The 17,059-nt window shown below is 39.8% G+C and overlaps 3 protein-coding genes and 1 long non-coding RNA gene across 4 annotated transcripts in view; 1 reads left to right on the forward strand and 3 right to left on the reverse strand.

Moving 5' to 3' along the window:
* Window positions 1–3,923, reverse strand: part of kcnh4a (potassium voltage-gated channel, subfamily H (eag-related), member 4a) — a 30,110-nt gene extending 26,187 nt beyond the window's left edge. Inside the window, exon 1 of the mRNA XM_079645572.1 lies at window positions 3,824–3,923. The gene's annotated coding sequence lies outside the window, so the exon portion shown is untranslated. The remainder of the gene's footprint in view (window positions 1–3,823) is intronic.
* LOC307016533 lies at window positions 348–1,233 on the forward strand. Its single transcript, XR_013801840.1, has 2 exons — window positions 348–514; window positions 945–1,233. It is a non-coding gene; the product is annotated as an uncharacterized lncRNA (long non-coding RNA).
* A 2,036-nt stretch (window positions 3,924–5,959) lies between the features above and the next one.
* On the reverse strand, window positions 5,960–10,699 carry hcrt (hypocretin (orexin) neuropeptide precursor; the record flags this gene model as incomplete). Its single annotated transcript, XM_079645181.1, has 3 exons — window positions 5,960–6,319; window positions 7,280–7,363; window positions 10,571–10,699. The coding sequence occupies 3 exons, from the start codon at window positions 10,697–10,699 to the stop codon at window positions 5,960–5,962; spliced, it is 573 nt and encodes a 190-aa protein (XP_079501307.1).
* Window positions 8,482–17,059, reverse strand: part of LOC307014066 (inactive phospholipase C-like protein 2) — a 63,699-nt gene continuing 55,121 nt past the window's right edge. The window contains exons 5-6 of the mRNA XM_079641753.1: window positions 15,397–15,506; window positions 8,482–11,227 (exon numbers count right to left, since the gene is read on the reverse strand). Coding sequence (XP_079497879.1) covers window positions 10,760–11,227; window positions 15,397–15,506 — 578 coding nt within the window. The 3' untranslated portion in view covers window positions 8,482–10,759. The remainder of the gene's footprint in view (window positions 11,228–15,396; window positions 15,507–17,059) is intronic.

A 17,059-nucleotide genomic window follows, 5' to 3' on the forward strand; every position in this document is an offset into this window, starting at 1 on the left:
ACAATACGTCTCCTTGCAGTATCAACACTAATTCGGCCGACTTTTATATTTGATCCAATTAGTAGATAGTCTGTATTTACACCATAACGATGAGTTTAAAAGAAAAAAAAAACTGAGTCAAGCAAAATAAAATAAATTTAAAAAATAAAACTATAAGTTGCAAACAAATCATTTGTGTAATCATGTAAAATATAAGTATTTTTTCTTTGTTTTCACATAGGTTTTTGTTTGCAGTTCTTGTTTCTTCTTTCTCAATGATCAGACTTTTGCTCTCGCTGCAGCTTTCTCTTTTGCGCCCCTCATTTTTTGTTTGAGATTCTGACACAAACCTCCCAGGTGGGCGGGACTTTCAGGGGTGCGTCCCCATTGGCTACCCAGTTTTTGAGTGACAGCCCAGTCCTCCAGCGATTGTACAGTGCAGGCAGCTGCGGTGCGGTGGCTGCCTGAGCGTGGATAGAACACCCCCAGAAGAACCAGCATTTCAATTATTATAATACTACAAGTGAAAATATATGTAAGTGTTGATCATTTTTGTTGTTTGTGCTGTACTATACGGTCTGTTTCTTTATTGTGGTAAGTGAGAAGTAAAGCTATGCTATGAAAGTTAGCTTTTGCTGCCTTTAGATCCATAACAATGCAAGCTAAGTAGCCTAACAGTTAGCTACATAGCTAGCAGTGAGTGAGCGTTCAGACACCGGCGCACACACTCAAACTGACTCGTGTGCCTGACTCTACCTACAGGATTTCATGATTCTGTTTAGATATGCAAGTATAAGCCATGATAGCTTATTTTATTAACACGCTAATTTTATATGAAAATCAATGGAGGCTGAGTTAACTTTGTAGGAAAACCTACCGTCCATGACTGTCCCTAAGCTGTGTTTTATTTGTTAACTTCATATTTTTCATTTCCTAAAACATTTATTTTCCTCTCATATTAACAGTGTGGATTATTGAGACAGTGTGGTGTCCAGAGTCTTATCCCGTTTTCCCACTTCCTCTGAGGGGACAGCACGGAGGGGGGGGGCATGAAGAAAGACCTGCATCAGCTTCATCCACGCTGGACGTTACTGTTATCACTTGCTCAGTGTCATTTCATTTGACCAAATGTCTTTACATATACATTTAATAGATTTTATTATTATCCACCTTTTAGTTTTATTTCCTTTGATTCAAAAAATTCTTTGAGACTTCATCTTCTGGTTCAAATCTCAATAAATGTAATTTGTATAATCACTCTTTTGTCTTTATTCTCCATGAAAATGTTAGAGATTCCATTCAAATCTGTTGATTATTCATATCTTCCTCAGGCTAGGAATAGTATGTCGAATTTGTAATGCTAAATGTATATCATTTTCTCACAGGATATAGAATGAGACAACACCGTTTTTATCCATTGTGTATGAATGCTTCAGCTCTTCCGACCAACATAGTAAGATGTGAGCATGTTCCTAATTGTGTTGGTATGCAGCCTAGGTCTGGTCTGTTTAATAAAGCAAATCTACCACTTTTATATTGTAGAATTTGTGCGTGCTAGTGAATTAATTTCAGTTTTCCGCACTCTCGCGGGAGTGTCATTATTGACTCACTAGTCCGGCCCTGAAAATGTCTATGCAAACGTTATTATTAATAGTAATTAAAAAAAAAAAATTATAAAAAAAATTAATCCATTTTTTTTATTTTGGCACTTGACAATCACCTTCACTGAATTTGACTCAGGTATAACTAAAGTCTGATTTAAGGGTTGTTTATATTTCACATCATTAATCAGAATCTGCAAAGTAACTACAATAAATGTAGTGGAGTAAAAATACCAGGTTAACCTCTGAATTGTAGTAGAACAAAGTGGTACATGATGGTGCTAGCGAGCTACGCTAACGGATATAAGGAGTTTTTTCAACAACAAAGTGTCAGACTGAGAGACTCAGTGAGCTAAAGGACTCTCTCAGTGTTATCTCAGTAGGTCTCAAACGTTTTGGTCACCATTAATGTAAACAATTATTTCCGAGGCACACATTAATATGATCATTATAGTTGTAAAAAAATAAGAGAATAAATAAAAAACAGCTATGAAATACTATATGACAGTAAAACAAGAATAAAGTTTAAAAGGGTGATTTGTAAAATATCCATAAAGAAAAAGTAAATCTGTTCACAGTTCTGTTTCAAATGGGTGTTGAGAGATGTATGCATATATCTCTTCATTTTGCTCTCAAAGTGCACCAGATTGACTCATTTAACTTCAATACTTAAAAATAAATGTTCCCGGGGGAGCATGCCCCTATGTTAGGTCCACTCCCCACTTATAAAAATAGCACTTGACCCCTGATTACACCTATATGCCGTGAGCTGATTATCGAGCCTTCATTGTAACACTCGCGGGGTTTTTTTCTCCAAAGGGGGGGCCTGACAGAAAAAGTTTGAGAACCACTGGTAATGCTGCCCATTATGGACACAAGCTACTTTCACCCATGTATTAGTTGTATGTTTTAAATTTGATAACACCAATGTGTTTCGTATCCCCTAAACCTCCAGGGATGTATACAGTTTCATACTGGCAACTTCTAATTGTGGGAAATACGAAAACGTCTTTTAAAGCTACATTTCCCAGTAGAGACGTGCCTTAGAACATGTTGCGAAACACACAATAGCCAGCATGTGTAGTTATGGGGAGGAGGGCTGGGCTGGACCTGTCCAAGTCCAATTTTGGATTTTCTGCCGTGGTTCCATTCCATTTCAAAGAGCTGTTTGACGCTCGGCGTAACCTTGTAATAGTGCTGCTCCTGGCGTCACTAGTAAGGCTTATGTGCTAACTAGTCGGACAAAAGTGCCACTAGTTGCTGAAAAAGAGTGACTAGTGTATTGTTTTATTTTAATGGCTTGACATGGAAGCTGCCGCATACACGTTCTCCTGGCGAGACCTCAAATAATCTTCGTAATATCTATCAAAACTATAGATCCTACACATCCACTGGACGTAGATTGCAAAAGTACAATATACACTTCTCGCTAGGAATCTAATTAAAAAGCATTTTAATGGCCAAACTATTCCACAATTTAAGATTTTCCATTGAGGGTTATTTGTGAATAAACGACCCTCCGGAACTTTTGCAATCAACGGGAGCATGTTGTTTCTTACACGACCACTAGAGGTGCTACACTTTAAAACGTGACTCTGGGTCATATTAAGCTGCTGAACAATCGGCCTATATGGTCGTTTTTTGTGGGAGGACAGGCTCAGTTGTTTTGTCAGATTTGAGAAATGTTGTATCCAGTAGTAATGGCTTTGGTAGGATGAACCAGCTTTAGATGAGGTGTACCAGTGTTGGGCAAGTTACTTTTAAAAAACTAGTAATAGTTATAGTTACTGCTCTCAAAAACGTAACTAGTTACTTTATTAGTTACTAAATTATAAAAGTAACTAGTAACAAGTTACTTTACTTTAAAAATAATAACAATACAAATACAAGTTTTTGTGTTGTTCTGTGGCACAGTAAAAGACAACTCCCCACATGTACATTAGTTAGGTGTTTCAGGAGATTTGCATTGCTGTTATTCAATGTAGACAATGCTTTCTATCCTGCACACAGTTTATATTTTAACGTAATATTTTTGCGTCCTTTATCCTCACAAATTGAAAATAGTGGTTATATTTCGAAGTTGCAAATGCGCTGCTGCTCTCGCTGATACTTGCATCTGCCATTGTGTGTGTGTGTGTGCTGGTGGTGAGCGTTGCCGTGTGTGTTAGCATTAGCAGGTGTTCGTGTGTGTGTATTTTCCCCATAAGGCAAGACCCGCCCAACTCTGTCTCTGATTGGCTTACCTTGAAATGTTCCCCCGCGTTAACCAATCATCACTCCTCTCTGGTTACTTTCACTTTTCCATGGTGCTGTGAGAGGACATCGCTGTATTCGCCTGTAAGTTACATCCACAGGGAGATTCGGTTCAGTTCCATCACATAATGTAACGCAATAACGCACCCATTTAAATCACAGTAACTATAACAGCGTTACTTAATGGGAATAGGTAACTAGTATCGCTATTAGTTACCGTAAAAAAAGTAGTTGCGTTGCAGTAACGCGTTACTTTGTAACACTGGGTGTAACACGTTGCTAAGCAGGAGGCCTTGTTAAATAGGTCCGTCTAAAAGTTAGCATGGGTTATTATTAGCCAAAGAGTAACTATTGAGTGCAAGCTATGACATCATCTCTGTCTGCACATTGAGCTCAGTTCAAGAATCCTATTCTTAATCCTACATTTATCATTCTTCTTCTATGATGCTCCTATACATCAATGTATGCCTTGTTGAGTAAAATTATCAGAAAAGAATTGACCTTGCAGTATACTGTGAATATAAAACACATGTAACATTCTGCATCGTAACAATTGTTGAGCAAAATCACACTGAAGCACGGGCAGTCAGAAGGAGTGTGAGGGGCGGGACTTTGACTCTCAAACATGCAAACAGAGAAAGAAAGTGCCACACCCTACCCAATAAGAAACAAGAGAGTTATCGTCTGCATGTGTTAAAAAGCACCATTATGGTCTATGATGGACATAAACGATATCACTTTTTGGACATCTTTTCAGTACGTTTTGCATTTTGCAATTTAAAGACTCTCCCTTGATCTACAAAATATATCCTTCTCTTTCCAAGACACTTTTCATACACTCCCTAATGTTGTTACGAATAAGGAAGATAACATGTAGGTCAATCAAACTGTGTTTGTTGTTCTACAAGATTTGTGTAGTTTTGATTTGATTTTGCATTAAGTTTTGTATGACCAAAATATTGCAAACTGTATAGGAAATAATTAGTATATAATGCATGTTTCTGCATTATAATTGAATATATATCTGTCTTTTAATAATATAGGTCATCGTACGGAGCCCCCTAGGCCTAGGGGACATGGAGAAGAAAAAAAAAAGTTTTTGAACAAAAAATAAATAAAAAAGTTTTGCGAGATCTTGCAATACTTTTGCGATATCTCGCAAAACCCTGTTGCACTTTGTAGATGGTCCCTAAGCACTCCTCTCCCTCCTCCAGCTGCAGATTGTGACCAATTCTTGATGTTTAGCTCGGATGACGGCGCGTATCGAACTGTTCTGATAAAAACGGCTCTGTAGCTCGTTGTCTACCTTGCTATGATTGTAAAGTCATGTTGTTTGTATTTTTACAATGTTATGTTCATGAGTTATTGATCCGCGAAATTCGAATCTGTCAATAACTCAGCTCAGAGGGACGTGCATGTCCCGTCGCTCTGAGTGTTCTCTTGAGGTGTCTTCACTTATGTGACACCCTTTATATATACAGTCTATGTGTGAAACCTACGGAGCTTCCTAGGGGACACGGAGAAGAAAATAATAATAATAATAATAATAATGTTTTGCGAGATATCGCAAAACCTTTGCGAGATTTCGCAAAACTTTTAATTTAGCTCACTGTACTTCCTGGTCAGTTCGGCTGCTACGTCAACACAGAAACCACAACAATGGAGTGGTTCATCGATTTTACTTTGAGCTTGGCCTTAAATATAAAGATATACAGAGCCCCCTAGGGGACATGGAGAATTGAAGTATTGCGAGATCTCGCAAAGGTTTTGCAAAACATTATTATTATTATTTTTTTCAAATACATTTTTTTTCCTTCTCCGTGTCCCCTAGGGGGCTACGTGTAATCGGCATGATTTTGAGCACTTTCTTAATGGAAATTTACGAAATATTTCATTATTAGCCCAGAAAACCCACCCAAGAATAATTAAAGACGTGTTGCCACCTTTATATATATATTTTTAATTGCACCCATCACAAGTCCATATATGTACAATATTACACAACCCCCTAATAGTTTTAATATGAGCAGAACAATACACATTCTGCGTAGTATCACTCACCATATAGGTGTGTTCTGATTTTAACAGTCTTTTATAGATTCAATTATAAGTATTTATGTGAGTATTTAGCTTAGGACAGGCAGGGGCTTTGTGATAGTTCCTGACTGAGCCATCCAGTCCATGAACTGCCTCTCCTCCGTCCTCTTGCCCATCGTCAGGATCCCTGCGGCCTGGTTTCTGGAGTCCTGGAGGAGCTGGTGGAGGCGGCTCTGGAGGCGATGCTCTTCCTCCCTCCGTTTGCCCAGAGTGAGGATACCAGCAGAAGCATCCCCTGTGAGGGGTCTCCCAAGGTTATTGGTGCCGGTGCGACACAGAAACATGTAGATGCGACAGGAGTGGGCCGGCTGTCTGCAGCACTCAGACATGCTGTGAGCCTCACAGGCCAGCTGAGACAGCAGCAGCATTACCACCAGCACCAGGACCTTCTGCAGGGAAAACCAGATCAGTTAACACCCAAAACACCAATACAAGAATATAGTATGTTGGCAGGAAAAGCTACAAAATGATTTATTTATCTGCATGTCTTTCAAATGTTAAATATTGTTATGGCTTACATCATGTTAAAAATGTTGCAGGTTAAATCTTAAGCGATGGATACACTCCTGAATCACAGAATTTCAAATGAAAATGTATTCTTAAAATACTAAATTGGTCTAAATTCAAAGATATACTGAGTATCACCATGCGCAACTATGATGAAGTGGTATCATACCAAACACTTTTTTAATCCCTTCTTAAAGGATATGACTCACTGAACTTTATACGCATGCTTTAACATTAATCTCTCATACAACATAAACAAAATCATATCAAGCTGAAATGATGTTAACAGCATTCACATGTGGGCATAGTCATGCCTTTGCCTAAATCCCAAACTTTTGTTTTATACAAATAGAGACATAAGATCACAGAGCCTATAGCCTATACTCATTTGCAACCCTTGTCATTAGACATAAAGGACGCTAAAAATAAAGTAATTAAAATGATATTAATAGGGAAATTATAATAAAAAACATTGCTTCCCTTTGACTACATGCCTGATCAGCTTTGTGGGTTTTAAAATTACCCAGTTATGATCCATTGATTGATATTTGTTATGATACGCGCCCTGCAAAAACCTGCCAATGCAAGCCAAGCCCTGTGGTTTCAATCATAAAATGCTCGATTTTAATAAAATAAAATGTAAATGTTGTATAATGCATCAAACTTAAGGAAACACAATAGATTTGATGAGGATATAAAAGGGATAAATAAGAAAATGAACCGTAAAGACCCCAAACAAACTCATAAATGTAAGCAGCCTTAGGCTAGTTTAAAGAACACACACATTTGTGATATCAAACAAAGCAACCACTGGGTTTTAAATAAAAAAATCTAGCTCTTACCCTGTTAGACGTCTGCATCCCAGCAGCTTTCTGCAAGTTGGAGGGGAACCAAGGCATCTTGTGGCTTGTGTGGAGGGTAGTCTTCTACTCTTCTCATGTCCAGGGCCTTTTTATGGTTCAGTGGTGTTCGAACCAAAAGACGTCATCCAGGCCAACAAAAACCATGACATCTTATCACCAATTGTGTGCTTTGCTCATTTGAAGGATGGATGTCACGTTTGACGCCATAATTAGTCTTCTGCAGCCGACCGTCTCCAAGGCACTTCTCTGGACCTTTAATGAACTACAGGTATGTCTTTGTGGCCGCATGCCAAAGTTTCACGACGACATACCTTTGTGATGACTGGAGAGAGATGCGGAAGTCAATTAGCTAATGTGTACTACAAGTTCTAAAAATATGAATATGTTTATATATTCATATTCACATTTTGCCCTTTTCAAAATGCTAATGACAAGCTCATTTGGAGGTCATGCTAATAAGGTTCCATTGGCTTTATTCTCACATACAAAAGGTCTCATACTGACACATCAGGACCTGTTTTTGTGTTGTTCCTTCAGAGATGTCACCAGTGGGCTGAACGAACACTTGATACATCTAACCAACAAATAAAAAGACCCTAAAACCTTAAGAATGATTTGTTTTTAAAATAGCTTTTAACTCTTACCGACTACCAGCACTTTAATAAGTTAACACAACCGGATAACTAAAAGAAAGAAATGATTGACTTGTTATTTTTCATCTTTTCATCTGCAGATCCTCATTCACTTATTATATGTTGCCATCTTATGGACAACGGGAAGCATTGCTCGACATAAACACACTCATTCACTCTAAAGGAGTGGCATCCTTCTGATTTATTGATAGGAAATAGATAAAGAGAATGAACAGTGTATCATCAGAAGCAATCAATACTAGCTTTTGGAAAGCTTTGTTGATTGCTTTAAATCCGCTGTGAAAGCTGCTTTTAAAATGTTTTCAAGCGCTGCTGACATTTGTTTCAACGCAATTAAAAAGTGACTTACCTCCCGGTCACTGTCTGAGACTATTTTCAGGCAAACATAATTCCAGGTACTGATTCAAATATTGCTGAAATTCAAGTCAAATTACAGAGAATGGGCATTAGCATGAAGTGGAATACATTAGAATTGGCAGTATCCTCATTTAAAAGTCATCAAAGACAAATGAACAACAGGAGACAGGATAAACAATGAAGCCAGTTTTAATGGGCCATCTTCAGGAGCTCTCACAGAATCCACACTCACTTCGCAGTGAAACACACATCAGGTTATTGTCTGACCCTGGAGCTGTGGCGCTGACCAGTTATCACTCGCTCTGCTCCTACATGCACTGGTTGTACTTATCCGCACCACAGAACAACAGGAATCAAATCACTGTATATGTGGAAGTAATGTTAAAAAAAAGAATATCGATAGAACTAACAACAATTATTATAATATCAATCATTAATGTCTGTGTCTGCAAGAATTAATATAGCAATATATGTTCCCTTCGTACATTTTACATACATTTTACATCTAGATTCACTTTATTTTGTGTTTTTATTGACAGCAGTACCATATTCTGGTTGACCTCCGACCTCTAACAGGCAGGGGTCAGGTATTCCAGTTGCGATTTGCTGGTGAGCTGTGCCACTTACGGAGGTGGGCTAGCTCCACCTTGGGGACCAAAACACCGACTCACGTAACGACACACACACAGCCCCTGGGGAGGAGACAAGGAGACCCTGTGGGGAGAGTCCAGGAATGCTGAAGAACTGAAATCCCATGGAATGACACCGGAGATGTGTGGGACTCGATGGAGGTCTACAACAGCATTGGATGCGAGAAGAGCATCGATGTGACTGAACACATCAGCAGCTGCAGATGGTTTCTATGTTGGCTCTACAGCTTCCTGGTTTGTGCTAAACAGGACATCTGTGACGCCTACAGAGCTTGGCCTACTCAAGCTGCTCTATGTTGTGCACTTAAAATGAACATGGTTTCCTCTTCGTCAAAAGGAGGGTTTGCACTTAGCATGACGTCTATGATCGAAGAGAAGGAGTGTGAGCATTAAAAAAATAAAAGCTCAAAGACATGCCGAGGAGTCTCTGGAAATGAAAAGGCAAATTTGTGGCAGAAAGTGCCAATGTGAGGTAAAGCCTGTACCAACAGAGCTAGAGTACATCATGAAGGGGCATGTAACTAGCAGTGCCCAGAGAGACAGGGATATCTAACTAATCCAACTTCAAAACATTCCTTTGCAGAAACACACGACAGGTTTGTCACCAGCTGTTACCCTTTTGTATGGAAGCCCTGAGAGGATAGGAACAAATCTGTTAGTGCATTTTTTTGTAATTATGATCTGACAATGTATTCTCCTTTGTTTATGAGTTAAGAACAGGTTATCAAGGATTATTTATTTGTAAGTTCCTTTAACACTATTTACTTACATTTTTTTTACAAAATTACATTTCCTTTATATTTGTGAAACAGGTGAGACATTTTGTTTTGGCATGTCAAACTGTTTTTGTTAAGGATCAATTCTGCTGTGTTTTTTGTTGTCATATTCATTTGACTACAAAAGTGTATCACTACCACATGTTATACATAATACTTAAAGCATTCATGTCTTTTCCCAGGTAAGGTTTTGTCTGTCTAATCAAAACAATGTGTCAATAAGATTAAATTACATTTTCAGCCAGAAGAAAGAAATGAGAATAACGTTACACAACTTGTTACATTTTGTGTTAAAATTGCATAGAGAAAACATACCTGGTAGACATGAATGCTTTGAGTGCTATTTAAAACATATAGTGGAGCAGTTCAGCCTTGTGTGGGTTGAATGAGTATTACAAGAGTAAAGACATGGAATTATCCTGATCAAAATAAAAAGTTGAATGCACTTATTTTAAGTCGCTTTCCATAAAAGCGGCAGCTAAATGAAATGTAAAAAAAATGTTGCCTAGCGAAACACTTAGTGTTACCTATATTTACAACTAAAACCTGGCAACAAAGGAACTTTCAGAACCTATGTAGATTATGCTGACAAAATGTCACCAGATCACTAGAACTGTTTTCAGCCTTTCCGGGCTTCCGTACATTTGGCTTTTCACAAGAGAGAAAACAGAAGAGACCTCAACTTCCTGGCTCAGATAAAATATATTTTCCACATCCATGACAGAGAGAAGTAAAAATGTCTTTCCAGTTTTCACTCTTGTTTAGAGATGTGTGATTGCAGTGTGAGGTCTCTCTTTCTTCTCTCTTTCAGCCCTAACTGAAACCCATTCAGACCTGCGTCTCGCTTCTAACACGGCGAGTCTTCTTCCCCAGCATCATCTCTTTATTTCTCTCAGCCAATTCCTCCATGTCCTTTTCATTAATGCCCGCCTTCTTTTCCACTACATCCTTCTGCTTCCCCATCTCTGTCTTGCCCTCCCCGTCTCTCTTTGTGTAGGATTCTCTGCTGGCACAGGCTGCGGGTCAGCAGGATCCCACAGGGTCGTCTCTGACCAGCTCTTTGTCAGAGACGCCCTCCGGAGTTCCTGCTGCCCTCTGCTGCTGGCTCTGAAACTGAAACTGGAGCTGGGTTAGGGGCGGAGGTTGGGTGTAGGCCGGTGGTTTTGAAAGAGTTTGAACCAAAGGGAGAGCTGGCAGCTGGGGGTGTGGCTGGGGGTGTTGCTGGGGATGTTCCTGGGGAAGGGGATGGTGATAAGCCTGAGGTGCTGTTGTGGGTGGGGGCTGGGTTTGGGGCGGGTGAGGTGGAGGAGGCTGAGGCTGGGTCTTGGCCTGTGGCTGTGTCTGCTGCTGCGGCGGGCGGAGAGGATGGTGCTGGAGCTGTGGGGAAGCTGTTCCGTTCTTACTGAGGCCACAGGACTGGGCGGCACAGTGGATCTGACGCAAGTTGTCCAGCGCCTCGCTCTTAGCGTGCTTCAGCAGGTCTGCCTGGCCCTGAGATTGAGAGAGAGAGAGGGGAGACACAGAGAGACACTGCTTGGTTATCAACACATATCAGGTTATAGGATGACAAAAAAAGCAGGAAACATCTTTGATATACATTACCTCATGATAGATTACAGTGTGCGAGTTAGATAGCTAGAGCGAGTTCTGTGTCACCATATTGGCCTGGTCTGTTTAAAAAAAATATAATTTAATCCCTAAAGGACTTTTACCCTGTTGATTAAAATGGAAATAAAGGCAAATATCAGTTAAAAGTGTTATAGGTCCTATCTACAAGATATATACAGAATAAGTAACACCATTTATTTATTGGGACAAACACATTTTTGTGTTTCAACACTCAATATCCACAAATATTAAAACTGAAAATACTTGTTTCTAATACTGTCTGTAGCTGCTGGATAAAAAAAGAAGAAGGAATTCCTTTCATGTAACGGTAGTAGCTCAGTCTGTAGGGACATGGCTTGGGAACCGGAGTTTCGCCGGTTCAAGTCCCGATAAGATCAAAAAATACGGTGTGGGGACTGGCACTGGTATGATATAATTTATGAAATCTTTGTAAAAAAAAATAACCAGCTTCTCCATAAAGGTTCAGGAATCAACATTGTAGCGAATTTGGCAGAACATTAATATTTTTGCCCAAATCAACCTCCTTTTGTTATTTTTCATTGATTTTATTTTTATTTATATATTTTGATCTCAAATGAAAAACACTTGATATTCTATAATGTCATTGTTAAAATCTAAAAAAATATATATTATTCTTTAATGTTTGTATATTTATTGCACTACTGATGTAAAGGGAAACATTTATTCCATGGTGCATTAACTCATAAGATGCAGTAGGGGGCAGTATCAAGCCACAGAAGGAAGGCCTTTGGTTGTCTGCCAGCCCTTCATACTTCTTCTCAGCTGGTGGATAGTGCTGTCATATGGTGATAATGTTATACTACAGTTCTAGTCTTTATTTGGGAGCACCCTAGAGACGAATTCCTACCATATGTGGAGGAAGTGGTCAGGGCAGGCATCCTGCTTTACAGCACTGTCAAGTCAATGTGGGCCGCTGCCATGGCTGCCTGCCACCTTAAGCTAGCCGTCTCTGCCATGTGGAAATGTGTTCGACTTCTCCACAGGCAGGACATTTATGTGTGTGAGAGGTGCTTATATTATTATAACTGGCCAAAACAAAAAAAGGAATCTGACCACATGCCTACCACACCCCCCTCTCTTTCCGCCCGTCTGGTCCGACACTGTCTTTACTCCGACATCCCTTTAACATCTGTTCACAGGCAGGTTTTGATCTGTGAACCTGAATACTTTCCCTCCCTCCCACTGAACTTTACTCTGGACTCTCTGGACTGGTTTGACCCGCTGTGACATCCACCTGAAGAGGCAGAAGTTGACCGCTCTGCAGCAGACTTTACGGAAAATGGTAACATCCTCTTATTGAGCCACAACAGTCTGACATACTGTAGAAAGAGTAAAGGTGCTGCCCTGCACTCAGCGCTTTATTCCCAGGTGATGTTAATACGCTGCAAGTGGCCTTTTACCTGAGCCACCCCGGCACGCAACATACGAGCAAGAATAAGTCAAACGCTTGAAAAAAATAAAAAACTTGAATTATGTAAGTCATGACTCACCAGGCATAAAATAAGACAGTGAAAAGCTGGTTCTGTGCTGCCAGAGCCAAATCACGATGGCACTCGTATTTGAGTACATTCACCCTTACAGCTGGCCTCAAGCTCACCACAGGGGGCTAAGCATGAGCAAGAGCAAATCCCATCGCTATATCCTCATTAAAATCTCTCCTTATCGCCTACTTGTTTATCAAAATCAGTCCATCCCCTTGAAAGAAGCCTTTATTGTAGACTATTTTAAGGTTTTCTATCTAGATAAAGTGGTACGGTAGCGAACATCAGCGAGAGTGACAGCTAAGGTTCACAATTGATGGCCTCTATAAATTCCCTACCAGAACAGATAACTAAACTCAAGAGTGAAACAGAATAAATCATTTCTTGTCAGAAAAAAAGGGGCCTTAGTCATGGTGAAAAATCACAGCTACTTTAGCAGATTAGTTATATAACAAACTGCCTCAAACAATAGTTAATTACAGTAAAAACTGACAATAGGGAGTGATGTGAGAGACAGCTAGAGTCCATTTTTTGGAGCCTGTTTTTCTTCTCAAAATGTAACTCAATATGCTTCACAGCCTCTCTTTCTGTCGCTCTGTTGTTGCTTTTCTCTTGACAGCAGGTACGATGAGTGACAGGTATGACTAGTAGAAATGGGCAAATACCCTTATTCACCATGACAGCTTTGATCTGACTGTAACTGTCAAATTAATGTTGTTAAGGTGGTTTTGGAAACAGGGATAATACACATTCTCTCGCTCTATCTTCCTCACAGCTTCCCCGCCATCTACCAGCGAGTGCTTCCAGGATCTGGAGAGGATGACAAGTGAAATAATTCTGCATGGCTGCCAGCCTTGGCATAACACGCACCAGGCTCTCACCAAATGTTTAGTATGAGACACGGCTTACAACTGAAGAATGGGAGGAGGATGAAGAGGAGGAGGAGGAGGGGTAATGTGCTCGCCAAGATGAATCTCATGTTGAGAATGTGGACATTAAAAAAGATGGACGAATGAGGGTAGTGTGTGTTTGGAGTGACAGTGCAGGGATGAGAGGAGATCTGAGCTTAGGGGTGATGGGTATAAATGGGGGTGGGGGTAGCAAAGGGGATTATGTTCACGGGTCCACCTGTTGCTCTACTTAAGCACATGGTTTCCCAATTCTAGAGGGTGCAATGAGGCTTAATTAAGATAAACCGTGGTGCAGCACAATGTGATTTGCTGTATGCGTGAAGAGCTACAAAAGTTAGCGCTGATTTATTAGAGCTATATCCATTACCTTGACTACTTTTAAATACTTCTAAGGTTTTAATAATACAACAATTATTCATTTATCAACCTTTTGTTTCCTGCGCCCTAAAATCAGGATTTGCAGCTTTTAATAATTCACTGTTTTATATCATTTTAATTAAATGTATTCAGATAGAGACTAAAAATGTCGCACTGATTTCTGGGAACTTTTAAAAAAATGTCTTAGATTGTATATAAATCAGTAGAGCAGCAACAATTGGTTGACCAATCCATTCGTTAATTTTAAGAAAAATAATCGTTAAATAACTATTTTGATAAGCAACAGCGTATTTTTCCATGTAAAATGCCATAAAACCCTGTTTCCAGCTAACAAAAACAAGACATTCAAAGACAATCACTTTGCATTTTATATATTGGGATGGACATTTATTATATATTTTTTACATTTTTAAGACAAAACAATGAATCTGCAGAGTATTACATAATGGAATCAATCATTAAATGGAGCCCTATTAATCAGGTCATCGATGGATTAATTCTCACTTAAACGTATTTGTACTTTCAGCCCTATTTTGTTTTCACTGTCTGACAAAAGCAGGCATGAAAAGGCAAAGAAGAATCAAGCAATCAAACCTCTACCTAACTTGACACCGAAGCAGAAAGCTCAGCCAAGGGAGCTTCTTCACTCAATACTAAATTATTTCCTGGTGATGATGAGATAAAAATATCCTGGCTGCTTTTTCCTTACTCATAAAAACAGGCGTACTGTGCAGAGGGCAGTCTGAGCAGCATGTGCTGTTTTAATCAGTGCTGCAATCACCACTAGTGTTCATCGGGGCGGTGAAATGAAGGCATGGGCAACTTTATCTCACCGGGTCAGGGTCAGTGCTGAGCAACATCTTCGGGGCATGTCCAATGTACCCTCATGAGGAGTAAGTGTATGTCTACAAACAAGTGTGAACAATCCTATCGCGTGTTGTCAAGATGGTGAGATGAGCAAATAAATAAACCACTGTCAGAAATCAACATCATTTAATTAAGAGATAAAGGGATTAGAGTAGAGGCATATACAATTAGCCCAGAGAGCGTTCTTAAAACACCATGTCGTTTAATCTCAGCGACAGGATCTGGGATTTCTTATCCCTCTGATTATAGTCTGGAAAATAATCTCACATGTTGACATCAATCAAACGTATGAGCCAGCACTAGAGGTGTGTATAGTATAGTAAAGAGCCTTTGTTGCTGAAGGTCACACTGTGGTTTTCTCAGTTTTTCTCACCTTGAGCACGGTGATGTTCCAGGCGTAGCTTTCCATCGCCTTCTGCAGTTTGCGGCCCTTCAGACCCTCCTTCGCTCCGATGCGATGCAGATCCTCATGGAAGTCCAGACCTGGGTACAGACACACCATATCATCCTATCAGACATTTGTGTGAAATTGTCATTATCGGCATATGAATTCTTGAGTTACAGCCAAAACACATGTTCTGAGAGGCCACAGTGACATTAGCCTTCTACTGACAAATCTAATCAGTTCATTTTTTGTGATTTATGTATAAAATTGGAAGAAAGTCTCCCAGGGCGCCTTTATTTGATAGAAAACATGCAGTGCAGAAATGTGTGTGTGTGTGTGTGTGTGTGTGTGTGTGTGTGTGTGTGTGTGTGTGTGTGTGTGTGTGTGTGTGTGTGTGTGTGTGTGTGTGTGTGTGTGTGTGTTTGGGGGGGTTTCCATGCCTTGAAGGTGGGATTTGGACTGGAAGTTGTGGTTCTATGACATGTGCTGTAACGATTTGGATACCATAATAGGCGCTTTCACACCGCAGTACTTTTCCCACAAAGGTTCATCAGAACTTAGTTCATCAGAACTCTTTAGTTCTGATGAACTAAGTACAGATCGCGTTCACACTGGAATAAGTCCCTGGGTGTGGATTAGGCAAATGAAGCCGCTGACGTCACTTCTTTTTCTTCTGTTTGAGTTTACTGGCAGGCCGCAAACAACTTCACAGCGTATACTGCCACCCGAAGTCCCTGGCCAGAAGTCCCCTGATTTGGAGACTGGCTTCAGTAGAAGCTGCTGGGACTCCCAGCAGCTTCTACTTTTGTTTGTGTTGCCATAAGTTAGTCTCTCTGCATTTGTGCGCTGGGCTAATGCTAATAATGCTAATGCGAGGATAATAAAATGGCGGCACTTTTACGGAGTTTTACGGGGCGTGGTTTGCATCCCGCCCAGCCAATCAGAAATATAAATCTTTTTCTCCTGCTCTCTAGCAGGGACGGAAAAGGGGGTAAAAAGGTTCTCATGAACTAATTTTAGTTCCGGATTTGTTTGGTGTGAACGCAACATTTCGGAACTATATCGGAACTAAAGTGGGAAAAGTACTGCTGTGTGAACGCGCCTATGCTTCTAGATTTGTTCTTTTAAGAAATGTGATCAAAATACCTGTTTAACTTAACTTTCCTCCAAGTTTAATTGAAATCTGTTCACACATATCCAACTTATCCCAATAATACAAAAAACAGAAGTGAAAACATGAAATCCTTAATGAAGGTACTAATAGGAAATGTTTATGCTCTTTAAGTCACCTTTTAATTTAGCAGTGTGCAAAGTATGCAGAATAAAAGACTGCTAGCCAGCTCCTCATGGGCCCCTTTAATGGCTTCAAGTACAGTTTACCAGACAATGTGCTGCATTGCTAATGGGGTACAATTGAGGCTAACCTTTAATTAATCTATCAGAGTCCAGCTCCATGCAGGCCATAACTAATCCTCTGGGCTAAAACCATATGACTTGGACTTGCCAGTCTGTCCCTAACAACTGACCGTGTCCTACTCTAGCTGTGATTTACTTCTATGAAGACACATATTGCGCAAAAGTTTTAAAAAAAATCAATATTTGATTTAATAGTTAATGCTTTGTTTACAAAATACACTAGTTGTGCTGTAGC

The sequence above is a fragment of the Notothenia rossii genome (genome assembly GCF_949606895.1).
Source record: "Notothenia rossii genome assembly, chromosome: 8".
Classification (NCBI taxonomy): domain Eukaryota; kingdom Metazoa; phylum Chordata; class Actinopteri; order Perciformes; family Nototheniidae; genus Notothenia; species Notothenia rossii.